Raw genomic sequence first — 15,395 nt, forward strand, 5'->3', positions numbered from 1 at the left:
CATGTTACAACACGCTCTAATTTTATTTTTCACTTTTTTCCATTTTTTGGCCAACCACCTAATAGCTGTCTTTGTACTCTTGCTACTAATGCGCTGTTACTGCTACTTTACTAACTTTACTGACGGATGACTCGTAGTATTTAAGTCTTGGTCCACTTGGCGGACACATTCCTAGTCTTCCTAGGAGACACATGCCGCGTTGTCCCAGGAGAGACATTCATCGTCAAACACGGTATTGTAGTTTTCACGTTGTATTTTCCTCAAAATGTTTCTAACGTGGACAAATCTCTGAAGACAACTTTCGTAATCGTACGTTTCATTAAGTTTGATCATCGACATACGAAAGATCATGTATTCCTCGTCGTCCTCAGGGAGACGTTCCTCAGCGTCCTCATGGAGACTTTCTTCCTCGTCCTCAGGGAGACGTTCCTCGTCGTCGGTCCATACAAAATAAATAAAGAACAAAGCAAGAAACAGTGCCATCAGACCAACATCTTGCAACCATGGCATTCCTCGTTCTTCCTGAGATAAACTCATTTTCTGAAGAGTGTTTTTCAAAGTCATTATTTCGTCCATTAAACAAGAACTGTGGGCCATGGAACTCAGTATTGGGACGTTTATCCAGGACTCAGAACACTGTTCTGATGGTTTGTATGGCTCTCGTCCATATATTTGGTGAATCAGTGTTTGGTACCAAGATTCAAGGGCCGTTTGTCTTTCGTAAACGAGACAGTGGATCTTATCCCTTTGCTCCTTGAGCCGATCCTCTCGTTGGTTTTCCAGTCGTTGAAGCACAACGATGAAACAAATAAAAAACAAAAACACAATTCGATACATTTTGTATTAGTAAACGATTTTATTTATCAAAGTCTGTTTTACTCTCATGAATATCGAAGACTTAAGATAATAAAATTGTTTACTGTCGACTTCAACACAATATACTACATACAATAATTAAGGTGAGTTGGAATATAATACCTGAACTGTGTATTGAAAGTGTTGGAAGTTGTTGTGGTGTTGACGGTGGTGATAGTGATGGGAATTGTTGTAGTGATGATGGTAGTGACAGTGCGGTTAGTTGTTGTAGTGTTGATAGTGGTAGTGGAAATTGTAGTAGTGGTGGTAGTGCTGGAAACTGTTGTAGTGTTAATAGTCGTAGTAGTGCTGCAGGTGGTGGAAGTTGTTGGTAGTGTTGATAGTGGTGGTAGTGCTGGTTGTGGGGGAAGTTATTTTAGTGTCGATTGTGGTGGTAGTGCTGACATTGATGGAAGTTGTTGGGAGTTTGGTGGTGGTGATAGTGGTTGAAGTTTTCATGTTGGTAGCAGTAATAGTCATTGTTAAAATGGTGGTAGGTAGTATTGGATGTGATTTTAAGTAGTAACAGATGTAGTAATAGTAGTAATAGTAAATGTGGTACTGGGAAGTGGTTTTGGTGGTAATAGTGAATGTGGTAGTAGTCGTAGTAGTAAAGGTGGTAGTGATGGAAATAGTAGTTGTGAATGTAGACGTAACAATAGGTGGTGATAATTGAGGCAGTGACGTAAGAAAGTAGTCAAGATAAAGAAGGAAGTAACTATGATAGTCGAGGGAAGTATCGAGGATGGTGAAAATAAGTTGCTAAGATAATGAAAGTAATTAACATGGCGAAGTAACTAAGAAGTTGAGGGAAAGTAATTTAAGTGATAGAGGAAAGCTCGAATGGTGGAGGAAAGTAGCTGTGACTGAAAGTAGTTAAGATGTTTGAAAGTTAGCTCAGATATACCAGGAGGGAAGTAGCCAAGAGGTCGGAAAGTAATAATGAAGATACTACTGTAGAAGGAAGTAGATAAGGTTGTTGAGGGAAGTAGCTAAGTGTAGGAGAGGAGGTAAGATGATGTAGGGAAGTACTTAAGATGGAGAGTAACAGCTAAGACAGTTGTGGAAAGTAGCAAAAATAGTGGAGGGAGGCAATTGAAGTTAGTGGATGAAGCAGTTAAGATAACGTAGGCATACACAAACGTAGGCAATTAGTCAAGACAGTAATAATAATAATAATAATAATAATAATAATAATAATAATAATAATAATAATATCAAAACAAACACACACACACACACACACACACACCCTTCACCACTGTCGGGTCGTCACCTCACCACTGTCCTACTGCCGGGTGGTCACCTCACCACTGTCCTACTGCCGGGTGGTCACTTCACTCTCCTTCATCTTAGTCTTCCTTGGAGGAACATTCATTATCGTCTTATGAAAGACATTTTTCATTCAAATAGGAGAGAGACTCCCCATTGTAATAGGACTGAGACTCCTCGTCGTAATAGGCCTGAGACCCCTCGTCGTAATAGGCCTGAGACTCCTCGTCGTAATAGGACTGAGACTCCTCGTCGTAATAGGAGACACAGTCTTCGTCGCCCTCATCGTCAAACACGGTATTGTAGTTTTCACGTTGTATTTTCCTCAAAATGTTTCTAACGTGGACAAATCTCTGAAGACAACTTTCGTAATCGTACGTTTCGTTAAGTTTGATCATCGACATACGAAAGATCATGTATTCCTCGTCGTCCTCAGGGAGACGTTCCTCAGCGTCCTCAAGGAGACTTTCTTCGTCGTCCTCAGAGAGACTTTCTTCGTCGTCCTCAGGGAGACTTTCTTCGTCGTCCTCAGAGAGACTTTCTTCGTCGTCCTCAGGGAGACTTTCTTCGTCGTCCTCAGGGAGACTTTCTTCGTCGTCCTCAGGGAGACTTTCTTCGTCGTCCTCAGGGAGACTTTCTTCGTCGTCCTCAGGGAGACTTTCTTCGTCGTCCTCAGGGAGACTTTCTTCGTCGTCCTCAGGGAGACTTTCTTCGTCGTCCTCAGGGAGACTTTCTTCGTCGTCCTCAGGGAGACTTTCTTCGTCGTCCTCAGGGAGACTTTCTTCGTCGTCCTCAGGGAGACTTTCTTCGTCGTCCTCAGGGAGACTTTCTTCGTCGTCCTCAGGGAGACTTTCTTCCTCGTCCTCAGGGAGACTTTCTTCCTCGTCCTCAGGGAGACTTTCTTCCTCGTCCTCAGGGAGACTTTCTTCCTCGTCCTCAGGGAGACTTTCTTCCTCGTCCTCAGGGAGACTTTCTTCCTCGTCCTCAGGGAGACGTTCCTCGTCGTCGGTCCATAAAAAATAAATAAAGAACAAAGCAAGGAACAGTGCCATCAGACCAACATCTTGCAACAATGGCATTCCTCGTTCTTTCTGAGATAAACTCATTTTCTGCAGAGTATTTTTCAAAGTCATTATTTCGTCCATTAAACAAGAACTGTGGGCCATGGAACTCAGTATTGGGACGTTTATCCAGGATTCAGAACACTGTTCTGATGGTTTGTATGGCTCTCGTCCATATATTTGGTGAATCAGTGTTTGGTACCAAGATTCAAGGGCCGTTTGTCTTTCGTAAACGAGACAGTGGATCTTATCCCTTTGCTCCTTGAGCCGATCCTCTCGTTGGTTTTCCAGTCGTTGAAGCACAACGATGAAACAAATATAACACAAAAACACAATTCGATACATTTTGTATTAGTAAACGATTTTATTTATCAAAGTCTGTTTTACTCTCATGAATATCGAAGACTTAATAAAATTGTTTACTGTCGACTTCAACACAATATACTACATACAATAATTAAGGTGAGTTGGAATATTATACCTGAACTGTGTATTGAAAGTGTTGGAAGTTGTTGTGGTGTTGACGGTGGTGATAGTGATGGGAATTGTTGTAGTGATGATGGTAGTGACAGTGCTGTTAGTTGTTGTAGTGTTGATAGTGGTAGTGGAAATTGTAGTAGTGGTGGTAGTGCTGGAAACTATTGTAGTGTTAATAGTCGTAGTACTGCTGCAGGTGGTGGAAGTTGTTGGTAGTGTTGATAGTGGTGGTAGTGCTGGTTGTGGGGGAAGTTATTTTAGTGTCGATTGTGGTGGTAGTGCTGACATTGATGGAAGTTGTTGGGAGTTTGGTGGTGGTGATAGTGGTTGAAGTTTTCATGTTGGTAGCAGTAATAGTCATTGTTAAAATGGTGGTAGGTAGTATTGGATGTGATTTTAAGTAGTAACAGATGTAGTAATAGTAGTAATAGTAAATGTGGTACTGGGAAGTGGTTTTGGTGGTAATAGTGAATGTGGTAGTAGTCGTAGTAGTAAAGGTGGTAGTGATGGAAATAGTAGTTGTGAATGTAGACGTAACAATAGGTGGTGATAATTGAGGCAGTGACGTAAGAAAGTAGTCAAGATAAAGAAGGAAGTAACTATGATAGTCGAGGGAAGTATCGAGGATGGTGAAAATAAGTTGCTAAGATAATGAAAGTAATTAACATGGCGAAGTAACTAAGAAGTTGAGGGAAAGTAATTTAAGTGATAGAGGAAAGCTCGAATGGTGGAGGAAAGTAGCTGTGACTGAAAGTAGTTAAGATGTTTGAAAGTTAGCTCAGATATACCAGGAGGGAAGTAGCCAAGAGGTCGGAAAGTAATAATGAAGATACTACTGTAGAAGGAAGTAGATAAGGTTGTTGAGGGAAGTAGCTAAGTGTAGGAGAGGAGGTAAGATGATGTAGGGAAGTACTTAAGATGGAGAGTAACAGCTAAGACAGTTGTGGAAAGTAGCAAAAATAGTGGAGGGAGGCAATTGAAGTTAGTGGATGAAGCAGTTAAGATAACGTAGGCATACACAAACGTAGGCAATTAGTCAAGACAGTAATAATAATAATAATAATAATAATAATAATAATAATAATAATAATAATAATAATAATAATAATAATAATATCAAAACAAACACACACACACACACACACACACACCCTTCACCACTGTCGGGTCGTCACCTCACCACTGTCCTACTGCCGGGTGGTCACCTCACCACTGTCCTACTGCCGGGTGGTCACTTCACTCTCCTTCATCTTAGTCTTCCTTGGAGGAACATTCATTATCGTCTTATGAAAGACATTTTTCATTCAAATAGGAGAGAGACTCCCCATTGTAATAGGACTGAGACTCCTCGTCGTAATAGGCCTGAGACCCCTCGTCGTAATAGGCCTGAGACTCCTCGTCGTAATAGGACTGAGACTCCTCGTCGTAATAGGAGACACAGTCTTCGTCGCCCTCATCGTCAAACACGGTATTGTAGTTTTCACGTTGTATTTTCCTCAAAATGTTTCTAACGTGGACAAATCTCTGAAGACAACTTTCGTAATCGTACGTTTCGTTAAGTTTGATCATCGACATACGAAAGATCATGTATTCCTCGTCGTCCTCAGGGAGACGTTCCTCAGCGTCCTCAAGGAGACTTTCTTCGTCGTCCTCAGAGAGACTTTCTTCGTCGTCCTCAGGGAGACTTTCTTCGTCGTCCTCAGAGAGACTTTCTTCGTCGTCCTCAGGGAGACTTTCTTCGTCGTCCTCAGGGAGACTTTCTTCGTCGTCCTCAGGGAGACTTTCTTCGTCGTCCTCAGGGAGACTTTCTTCGTCGTCCTCAGGGAGACTTTCTTCGTCGTCCTCAGGGAGACTTTCTTCGTCGTCCTCAGGGAGACTTTCTTCGTCGTCCTCAGGGAGACTTTCTTCGTCGTCCTCAGGGAGACTTTCTTCGTCGTCCTCAGGGAGACTTTCTTCGTCGTCCTCAGGGAGACTTTCTTCGTCGTCCTCAGGGAGACTTTCTTCCTCGTCCTCAGGGAGACTTTCTTCCTCGTCCTCAGGGAGACTTTCTTCCTCGTCCTCAGGGAGACTTTCTTCCTCGTCCTCAGGGAGACTTTCTTCCTCGTCCTCAGGGAGACTTTCTTCCTCGTCCTCAGGGAGACGTTCCTCGTCGTCGGTCCATAAAAAATAAATAAAGAACAAAGCAAGGAACAGTGCCATCAGACCAACATCTTGCAACAATGGCATTCCTCGTTCTTTCTGAGATAAACTCATTTTCTGCAGAGTATTTTTCAAAGTCATTATTTCGTCCATTAAACAAGAACTGTGGGCCATGGAACTCAGTATTGGGACGTTTATCCAGGATTCAGAACACTGTTCTGATGGTTTGTATGGCTCTCGTCCATATATTTGGTGAATCAGTGTTTGGTACCAAGATTCAAGGGCCGTTTGTCTTTCGTAAACGAGACAGTGGATCTTATCCCTTTGCTCCTTGAGCCGATCCTCTCGTTGGTTTTCCAGTCGTTGAAGCACAACGATGAAACAAATATAACACAAAAACACAATTCGATACATTTTGTATTAGTAAACGATTTTATTTATCAAAGTCTGTTTTACTCTCATGAATATCGAAGACTTAATAAAATTGTTTACTGTCGACTTCAACACAATATACTACATACAATAATTAAGGTGAGTTGGAATATTATACCTGAACTGTGTATTGAAAGTGTTGGAAGTTGTTGTGGTGTTGACGGTGGTGATAGTGATGGGAATTGTTGTAGTGATGATGGTAGTGACAGTGCTGTTAGTTGTTGTAGTGTTGATAGTGGTAGTGGAAATTGTAGTAGTGGTGGTAGTGCTGGAAACTATTGTAGTGTTAATAGTCGTAGTACTGCTGCAGGTGGTGGAAGTTGTTGGTAGTGTTGATAGTGGTGGTAGTGCTGGTTGTGGGGGAAGTTATTTTAGTGTCGATTGTGGTGGTAGTGCTGACATTGATGGAAGTTGTTGGGAGTTTGGTGGTGGTGATAGTGGTTGAAGTTTTCATGTTGGTAGCAGTAATAGTCATTGTTAAAATGGTGGTAGGTAGTATTGGATGTGATTTTAAGTAGTAACAGATGTAGTAATAGTAGTAATAGTAAATGTGGTACTGGGAAGTGGTTTTGGTGGTAATAGTGAATGTGGTAGTAGTCGTAGTAGTAAAGGTGGTAGTGATGGAAATAGTAGTTGTGAATGTAGACGTAACAATAGGTGGTGATAATTGAGGCAGTGACGTAAGAAAGTAGTCAAGATAAAGAAGGAAGTAACTATGATAGTCGAGGGAAGTATCGAGGATGGTGAAAATAAGTTGCTAAGATAATGAAAGTAATTAACATGGCGAAGTAACTAAGAAGTTGAGGGAAAGTAATTTAAGTGATAGAGGAAAGCTCGAATGGTGGAGGAAAGTAGCTGTGACTGAAAGTAGTTAAGATGTTTGAAAGTTAGCTCAGATATACCAGGAGGGAAGTAGCCAAGAGGTCGGAAAGTAATAATGAAGATACTACTGTAGAAGGAAGTAGATAAGGTTGTTGAGGGAAGTAGCTAAGTGTAGGAGAGGAGGTAAGATGATGTAGGGAAGTACTTAAGATGGAGAGTAACAGCTAAGACAGTTGTGGAAAGTAGCAAAAATAGTGGAGGGAGGCAATTGAAGTTAGTGGATGAAGCAGTTAAGATAACGTAGGCATACACAAACGTAGGCAATTAGTCAAGACAGTAATAATAATAATAATAATAATAATAATAATAATAATAATAATAATAATAATATCAAAACAAACACACACACACACACACACACACACCCTTCACCACTGTCGGGTCGTCACCTCACCACTGTCCTACTGCCGGGTGGTCACCTCACCACTGTCCTACTGCCGGGTGGTCACTTCACTCTCCTTCATCTTAGTCTTCCTTGGAGGAACATTCATTATCGTCTTATGAAAGACATTTTTCATTCAAATAGGAGAGAGACTCCCCATTGTAATAGGACTGAGACTCCTCGTCGTAATAGGCCTGAGACCCCTCGTCGTAATAGGCCTGAGACTCCTCGTCGTAATAGGACTGAGACTCCTCGTCGTAATAGGAGACACAGTCTTCGTCGCCCTCATCGTCAAACACGGTATTGTAGTTTTCACGTTGTATTTTCCTCAAAATGTTTCTAACGTGGACAAATCTCTGAAGACAACTTTCGTAATCGTACGTTTCGTTAAGTTTGATCATCGACATACGAAAGATCATGTATTCCTCGTCGTCCTCAGGGAGACGTTCCTCAGCGTCCTCAAGGAGACTTTCTTCGTCGTCCTCAGAGAGACTTTCTTCGTCGTCCTCAGGGAGACTTTCTTCGTCGTCCTCAGAGAGACTTTCTTCGTCGTCCTCAGGGAGACTTTCTTCGTCGTCCTCAGGGAGACTTTCTTCGTCGTCCTCAGGGAGACTTTCTTCGTCGTCCTCAGGGAGACTTTCTTCGTCGTCCTCAGGGAGACTTTCTTCGTCGTCCTCAGGGAGACTTTCTTCGTCGTCCTCAGGGAGACTTTCTTCGTCGTCCTCAGGGAGACTTTCTTCGTCGTCCTCAGGGAGACTTTCTTCGTCGTCCTCAGGGAGACTTTCTTCGTCGTCCTCAGGGAGACTTTCTTCGTCGTCCTCAGGGAGACTTTCTTCCTCGTCCTCAGGGAGACTTTCTTCCTCGTCCTCAGGGAGACTTTCTTCCTCGTCCTCAGGGAGACTTTCTTCCTCGTCCTCAGGGAGACTTTCTTCCTCGTCCTCAGGGAGACTTTCTTCCTCGTCCTCAGGGAGACGTTCCTCGTCGTCGGTCCATAAAAAATAAATAAAGAACAAAGCAAGGAACAGTGCCATCAGACCAACATCTTGCAACAATGGCATTCCTCGTTCTTTCTGAGATAAACTCATTTTCTGCAGAGTATTTTTCAAAGTCATTATTTCGTCCATTAAACAAGAACTGTGGGCCATGGAACTCAGTATTGGGACGTTTATCCAGGATTCAGAACACTGTTCTGATGGTTTGTATGGCTCTCGTCCATATATTTGGTGAATCAGTGTTTGGTACCAAGATTCAAGGGCCGTTTGTCTTTCGTAAACGAGACAGTGGATCTTATCCCTTTGCTCCTTGAGCCGATCCTCTCGTTGGTTTTCCAGTCGTTGAAGCACAACGATGAAACAAATATAACACAAAAACACAATTCGATACATTTTGTATTAGTAAACGATTTTATTTATCAAAGTCTGTTTTACTCTCATGAATATCGAAGACTTAATAAAATTGTTTACTGTCGACTTCAACACAATATACTACATACAATAATTAAGGTGAGTTGGAATATTATACCTGAACTGTGTATTGAAAGTGTTGGAAGTTGTTGTGGTGTTGACGGTGGTGATAGTGATGGGAATTGTTGTAGTGATGATGGTAGTGACAGTGCTGTTAGTTGTTGTAGTGTTGATAGTGGTAGTGGAAATTGTAGTAGTGGTGGTAGTGCTGGAAACTATTGTAGTGTTAATAGTCGTAGTACTGCTGCAGGTGGTGGAAGTTGTTGGTAGTGTTGATAGTGGTGGTAGTGCTGGTTGTGGGGGAAGTTATTTTAGTGTCGATTGTGGTGGTAGTGCTGACATTGATGGAAGTTGTTGGGAGTTTGGTGGTGGTGATAGTGGTTGAAGTTTTCATGTTGGTAGCAGTAATAGTCATTGTTAAAATGGTGGTAGGTAGTATTGGATGTGATTTTAAGTAGTAACAGATGTAGTAATAGTAGTAATAGTAAATGTGGTACTGGGAAGTGGTTTTGGTGGTAATAGTGAATGTGGTAGTAGTCGTAGTAGTAAAGGTGGTAGTGATGGAAATAGTAGTTGTGAATGTAGACGTAACAATAGGTGGTGATAATTGAGGCAGTGACGTAAGAAAGTAGTCAAGATAAAGAAGGAAGTAACTATGATAGTCGAGGGAAGTATCGAGGATGGTGAAAATAAGTTGCTAAGATAATGAAAGTAATTAACATGGCGAAGTAACTAAGAAGTTGAGGGAAAGTAATTTAAGTGATAGAGGAAAGCTCGAATGGTGGAGGAAAGTAGCTGTGACTGAAAGTAGTTAAGATGTTTGAAAGTTAGCTCAGATATACCAGGAGGGAAGTAGCCAAGAGGTCGGAAAGTAATAATGAAGATACTACTGTAGAAGGAAGTAGATAAGGTTGTTGAGGGAAGTAGCTAAGTGTAGGAGAGGAGGTAAGATGATGTAGGGAAGTACTTAAGATGGAGAGTAACAGCTAAGACAGTTGTGGAAAGTAGCAAAAATAGTGGAGGGAGGCAATTGAAGTTAGTGGATGAAGCAGTTAAGATAACGTAGGCATACACAAACGTAGGCAATTAGTCAAGACAGTAATAATAATAATAATAATAATAATAATAATAATAATAATAATAATAATAATAATAATATCAAAACAAACACACACACACACACACACACACACCCTTCACCACTGTCGGGTCGTCACCTCACCACTGTCCTACTGCCGGGTGGTCACCTCACCACTGTCCTACTGCCGGGTGGTCACTTCACTCTCCTTCATCTTAGTCTTCCTTGGAGGAACATTCATTATCGTCTTATGAAAGACATTTTTCATTCAAATAGGAGAGAGACTCCCCATTGTAATAGGACTGAGACTCCTCGTCGTAATAGGCCTGAGACCCCTCGTCGTAATAGGCCTGAGACTCCTCGTCGTAATAGGACTGAGACTCCTCGTCGTAATAGGAGACACAGTCTTCGTCGCCCTCATCGTCAAACACGGTATTGTAGTTTTCACGTTGTATTTTCCTCAAAATGTTTCTAACATGGACAAATCTCTGAAGACAACTTTCGTAATCGTACGTTTCGTTAAGTTTGATCATCGACATACGAAAGATCATGTATTCCTCGTCGTCCTCAGGGAGACGTTCCTCAGCGTCCTCATGGAGACTTTCTTCGTCGTCCTCAGAGAGACTTTCTTCGTCGTCCTCAGGGAGACTTTCTTCGTCGTCCTCAGAGAGACTTTCTTCGTCGTCCTCAGGGAGACTTTCTTCGTCGTCCTCAGGGAGACTTTCTTCGTCGTCCTCAGGGAGACTTTCTTCGTCGTCCTCAGGGAGACTTTCTTCGTCGTCCTCAGGGAGACTTTCTTCGTCGTCCTCAGGGAGACTTTCTTCGTCGTCCTCAGGGAGACTTTCTTCGTCGTCCTCAGGGAGACTTTCTTCGTCGTCCTCAGGGAGACTTTCTTCCTCGTCCTCAGGGAGACTTTCTTCGTCGTCCTCAGGGAGACTTTCTTCGTCGTCCTCAGGGAGACTTTCTTCGTCGTCCTCAGGGAGACTTTCTTCCTCGTCCTCAGGGAGACTTTCTTCCTCGTCCTCAGGGAGACTTTCTTCCTCGTCCTCAGGGAGACTTTCTTCCTCGTCCTCAGGGAGACTTTCTTCCTCGTCCTCAGGGAGACTTTCTTCCTCGTCCTCAGGGAGACTTTCTTCGTCGTCCTCAGGGAGACTTTCTTCGTCGTCCTCAGGGAGACTTTCTTCGTCGTCCTCAGGGAGACTTTCTTCGTCGTCCTCAGGGAGACTTTCTTCGTCGTCCTCAGGGAGACGTTCCTCAGCGTCCTCATGGAGACTTTCTTCGTCGTCCTCAGAGAGACTTTCTTCGTCGTCCTCAGGGAGACTTTCTTCGTCGTCCTCAGAGAGACTTTCTTCGTCGTCCTCAGGGAGACTTTCTTCGTCGTCCTCAGGGAGACTTTCTTCGTCGTCCTCAGGGAGACTTTCTTCGTCGTCCTCAGGGAGACTTTCTTCGTCGTCCTCAGGGAGACTTTCTTCGTCGTCCTCAGGGAGACTTTCTTCGTCGTCCTCAGGGAGACTTTCTTCGTCGTCCTCAGGGAGACTTTCTTCGTCGTCCTCAGGGAGACTTTCTTCGTCGTCCTCAGGGAGACTTTCTTCCTCGTCCTCAGGGAGACTTTCTTCCTCGTCCTCAGGGAGACGTTCCTCGTCGTCGGTCCATAAAAAATAAATAAAGAACAAAGCAAGGAACAGTGCCATCAGACCAACATCTTGCAACCATGGCATTCCTCGTTCTTTCTGAGATAAACTCATTTTCTGCAGAGTATTTTTCAAAGTCATTATTTCGTCCATTAAACAAGAACTGTGGGCCATGGAACTCAGTATTGGGACGTTTATCCAGGATTCAGAACACTGTTCTGATGGTTTGTATGGCTCTCGTCCATATATTTGGTGAATCAGTGTTTGGTACCAAGATTCAAGGGCCGTTTGTCTTTCGTAAACGAGACAGTGGATCTTATCCCTTTGCTCCTTGAGCCGATCCTCTCGTTGGTTTTCCAGTCGTTGAAGCACAACGATGAAACAAATATAACACAAAAACACAATTCGATACATTTTGTATTAGTAAACGATTTTATTTATCAAAGTCTGTTTTACTCTCATGAATATCGAAGACTTAATAAAATTGTTTACTGTCGACTTCAACACAATATACTACATACAATAATTAAGGTGAGTTGGAATATAATACCTGAACTGTGTATTGAAAGTGTTGGAAGTTGTTGTGGTGTTGACGGTGGTGATAGTGTTGATAGTGGTGGTGGTGGAATCTGTTGATGGTGGTGATAGTGTTGATAGTGGTGGTGGTGGAATCTGTTGATGGTGGTGATAGTGTTGATAGTGATGGTGTAATCTGTTGTAGTGTTGATGGTAGTGATAGTGTTGACAGTGGTGGTGGTGGAATCTGTTGTAGTGTTGGTGGTGATAGTGTTGATAGTGATGGTGTAATCTGTTGTAGTGTTGATGGTAGTGATAGTGTTGATAGTGGTGGTGGTGGAATCTGTTGTAGTGTTGGTGGTGATAGTGTTGATAGTGATGGTGTAATCTGTTGTAGTGTTGATGGTAGTGATAGTGTTGATAGTGGTGGTGGTGGAATCTGTTGTAGTGTTGATGATAGTGTTGATAGTGGTGGTGGTGGAATCTGTTGTAGTGTTGGTGATAGTGTTGATAGTGGTGGTGGTGGAATCTGTTGTAGTGTTGATGGTGGTGATAGTGTTGATAGTGATGGTGTAATCTGTTGTAGTGTTGGTGGTAGTGATAGTGTTGATAGTGGTGGTGGTGGAATCTGTTGTAGTGTTGATGGTGGTGATAGTGTTGATAGTGGTGGTGGTGGAATCTGTTGTAGTGTTGATGGTGGTGATAGTGTTGATAGTGGTGGTGGTGGAATCTGTTGTAGTGTTGATGGTGGTGATAGTGTTGATAGTGGTGGTGGAATCTGTTGTAGTGTTGATGATGGTGATAGTGTTGATAGTGGTGGTGGAATCTGTTGTAGTGTTGATGGTGGTGATAGTGTTGATAGTGGTAGTGGAATCTGTTGTAGTGTTGATGGTGGTGATAGTGTTGATAGTGGTGGTGGAATCTGTTGTAGTGTTGATGGTGGTGATAGTGTTGATAGTGGTGGTGGTGGAATCTTTTGTAGTGTTGATGGTGGTGATAGTGTTGATAGTGGTGGTGGAATCTGTTGTAGTGTTGATGGTGATAGTGTTGATAGTGATGGTGGTGGAATCTGTTGTAGTGTTGATGGTGGTGATAGTGTTGATAGTGGTGGTGGTGGAATCTGTTGTAGTGTTGATGGTGGTGATAGTGTTGATAGTGGTGGTGGTGGAATCTGTTGTAGTGTTGATGGTGGTGATAGTGTTGATAGTGGTGGTGGTGGAATCTGTTGTAGTGTTGATGGTGATAGTGTTGATAGTGGTGGTGGTGGAATCTGTTGTAGTGTTGACGGTGATAGTGTTGATAGTGGTGGTGGTGGAATCTTTTGTAGTGTTGATGGTGGTGATAGTGTTGATAGTGGTGGTGGAATCTGTTGTAGTGTTGATGGTGGTGATAGTGTTGATAGTGGTGGTGGAATCTGTTGTAGTGTTGATGGTGGTGATAGTGTTGATAGTGGTGGTGGTGGAATCTTTTGTAGTGTTGATGGTGGTGATAGTGTTGATAGTGGTGGTGGAATCTGTTGTAGTGTTGATGGTGGTGATAGTGTTGATAGTGGTGGTGGAATCTGTTGTAGTGTTGATGGTGGTGATAGTGTTGATAGTGGTGGTGGTGGAATCTGTTGTAGTGTTGGTGGTGATAGTGTTGATAGTGGTGGTGGAATCTGTTGTAGTGTTGATGATGGTGAAAGTGTTGATAGTGGTGGTGGAATCTGTTGTAGTGTTGATGGTGATAGTGTTGATAGTGGTGGTGGAATCTGTTGTAGTGTTGATGGTGGTGATAGTGTTGATAGTGGTGGAATCTGTTGTAGTGTTGATGGTGGTGATAGTGTTGATAGTGGTGGTGGAATCTGTTGTAGTGTTGATGGTGGTGATAGTGTTGATAGTGGTGGTGGAATCTGTTGTAGTGCTGATGGTGGTGATAGTGTTGATAGTGGTGGAATCTGTTGTAGTGTTGATGGTGGTGATAGTGGTGGAATCTGTTGTAGTGTTGATGGTGATAGTGTTGATAGTGGTGGTGGAATCTGTTGTAGTGTTGATGGTGATAGTGGAAGAATCTGTTGTAGTGTTGATGGTGGTGACAGTGTTGATAGTGGTGGAATCTGTTGTAGTGTTGATGGTGATAATGTTGATAATGGTGGTGGTGGAATCTGTTGCAGTGTGGATGGTGTTGATAGTGGTGATAGTGCTGGAAGCTGTTGTAGTGTTGATAGTGGTGGAAGCTGTTGTAGTGTTGATAGTGCTGGAAGCTGTTGTAGTGTTGACAGCGGTGATGGTGCTGGAAGCTGTTGTAGTGTTGATAGTGGTGATAGCGCTGGAAGCTTATGAAGGCTTCATCAGTCCAGTACAAAGCAGAAAGGTGTAAGGAGAGGAGTTTGAGGTATACCTTTGATATACCTTTGAAGAATTTCGAGAGTATATCTACTCTCTGAGTCCGGTCAGGCTCGTCTGGTGCTCGCCTGGTCAACCAGGCTGTTGCTGCTGGAGGCCCGCTGCCCCACATATCCATCACAGCCTGGTTGATCTTGCACCTGGTGAAGATACTTGTCCAGTTTCCTCTTGAAGGCTTCAACACTTGTTCCAGCAGTGTTTCTGATATCTTTTGGTAAGATGTTCAAAAGTCTGGGACCCCGGATGTTGATACAGTGTTCCCTTATTGTGCCCACCGCACCCCTGCTCCTCACTGGGTTTATTTTACACTTCCTTCCATATCTCTCACTCCAGTATGTTGTTATGGTAGTGTGCAGATTTGGGACCAAGCCCTCGAGTACCTTCCAGGTATATATTATCATGGTTTAGAAAGACACATAAGAACATAAGAACATAAGAACGAAGGAACACTGCAGAAGGCCTACTGGCCCATGCGAGGCAGGTCCAAGTCTCCTACCGGCTTAAGCCAATGCACCCAACCTAGTCAGGTCAGGTCACATTGACTTAAGGGAGGAACACGGCAACCGACCTGGTAGCACAAGCTATCAGGTCTAACTCACACCCACCCACATCTACTCATGTATTTATCCAACCTATTTTTAAAGCTACACAACGTTCTGGCCTCTATAACGGTATTTGGGAGTTTGTTCCACTCATCCACAACTCTATTACCAAACCAGTACTTTCCTATATCCTTCCTGAATCTGAATTTTTCCAACTTAAAACCATTGCTGCGAGTCCTGTCTAAGCTAGATATTTTCAGCACACTATTTACATCCCCTTT

At 43.0% G+C, this 15,395-nt stretch overlaps 4 protein-coding genes across 6 annotated transcripts in view; all 4 read right to left on the bottom strand.

Annotated features, from left to right (window-relative positions):
• The window catches only part of LOC128703154 (A disintegrin and metalloproteinase with thrombospondin motifs 9), a 1,205,378-nt gene that overhangs the window by 598,004 nt on the left and 591,979 nt on the right, over positions 1 to 15,395 (bottom strand). The gene's annotated exons all lie outside the window — the stretch shown is intronic.
• On the bottom strand, positions 462 to 2,762 carry LOC138855213 (uncharacterized). Its single transcript, XM_070103355.1, has 2 exons — positions 2,162 to 2,762; positions 462 to 2,131 (listed from the first exon to the last, which is right to left on the bottom strand). The coding sequence occupies exon 1, from the start codon at positions 2,541 to 2,543 to the stop codon at positions 2,241 to 2,243; it is 303 nt and encodes a 100-aa protein (XP_069959456.1). The 5' UTR covers positions 2,544 to 2,762; the 3' UTR covers positions 462 to 2,131; positions 2,162 to 2,240.
• On the bottom strand, positions 4,741 to 5,471 carry LOC138855200 (uncharacterized). The gene is made up of 2 exons (XM_070103235.1): positions 4,871 to 5,471; positions 4,741 to 4,840 (listed from the first exon to the last, which is right to left on the bottom strand). Exon 1 carries the CDS (start codon positions 5,250 to 5,252, stop codon positions 4,950 to 4,952), a length of 303 nt encoding a protein of 100 aa, XP_069959336.1. The 5' UTR covers positions 5,253 to 5,471; the 3' UTR covers positions 4,741 to 4,840; positions 4,871 to 4,949.
• LOC138855201 (uncharacterized) lies at positions 7,408 to 8,138 on the bottom strand. The gene is made up of 2 exons (XM_070103236.1): positions 7,538 to 8,138; positions 7,408 to 7,507 (listed from the first exon to the last, which is right to left on the bottom strand). The coding sequence occupies exon 1, from the start codon at positions 7,917 to 7,919 to the stop codon at positions 7,617 to 7,619; it is 303 nt and encodes a 100-aa protein (XP_069959337.1). The 5' UTR covers positions 7,920 to 8,138; the 3' UTR covers positions 7,408 to 7,507; positions 7,538 to 7,616.

Source organism: Cherax quadricarinatus, chromosome 85 (assembly GCF_038502225.1).
Source record: "Cherax quadricarinatus isolate ZL_2023a chromosome 85, ASM3850222v1, whole genome shotgun sequence".
NCBI classification, from domain to species: domain Eukaryota; kingdom Metazoa; phylum Arthropoda; class Malacostraca; order Decapoda; family Parastacidae; genus Cherax; species Cherax quadricarinatus.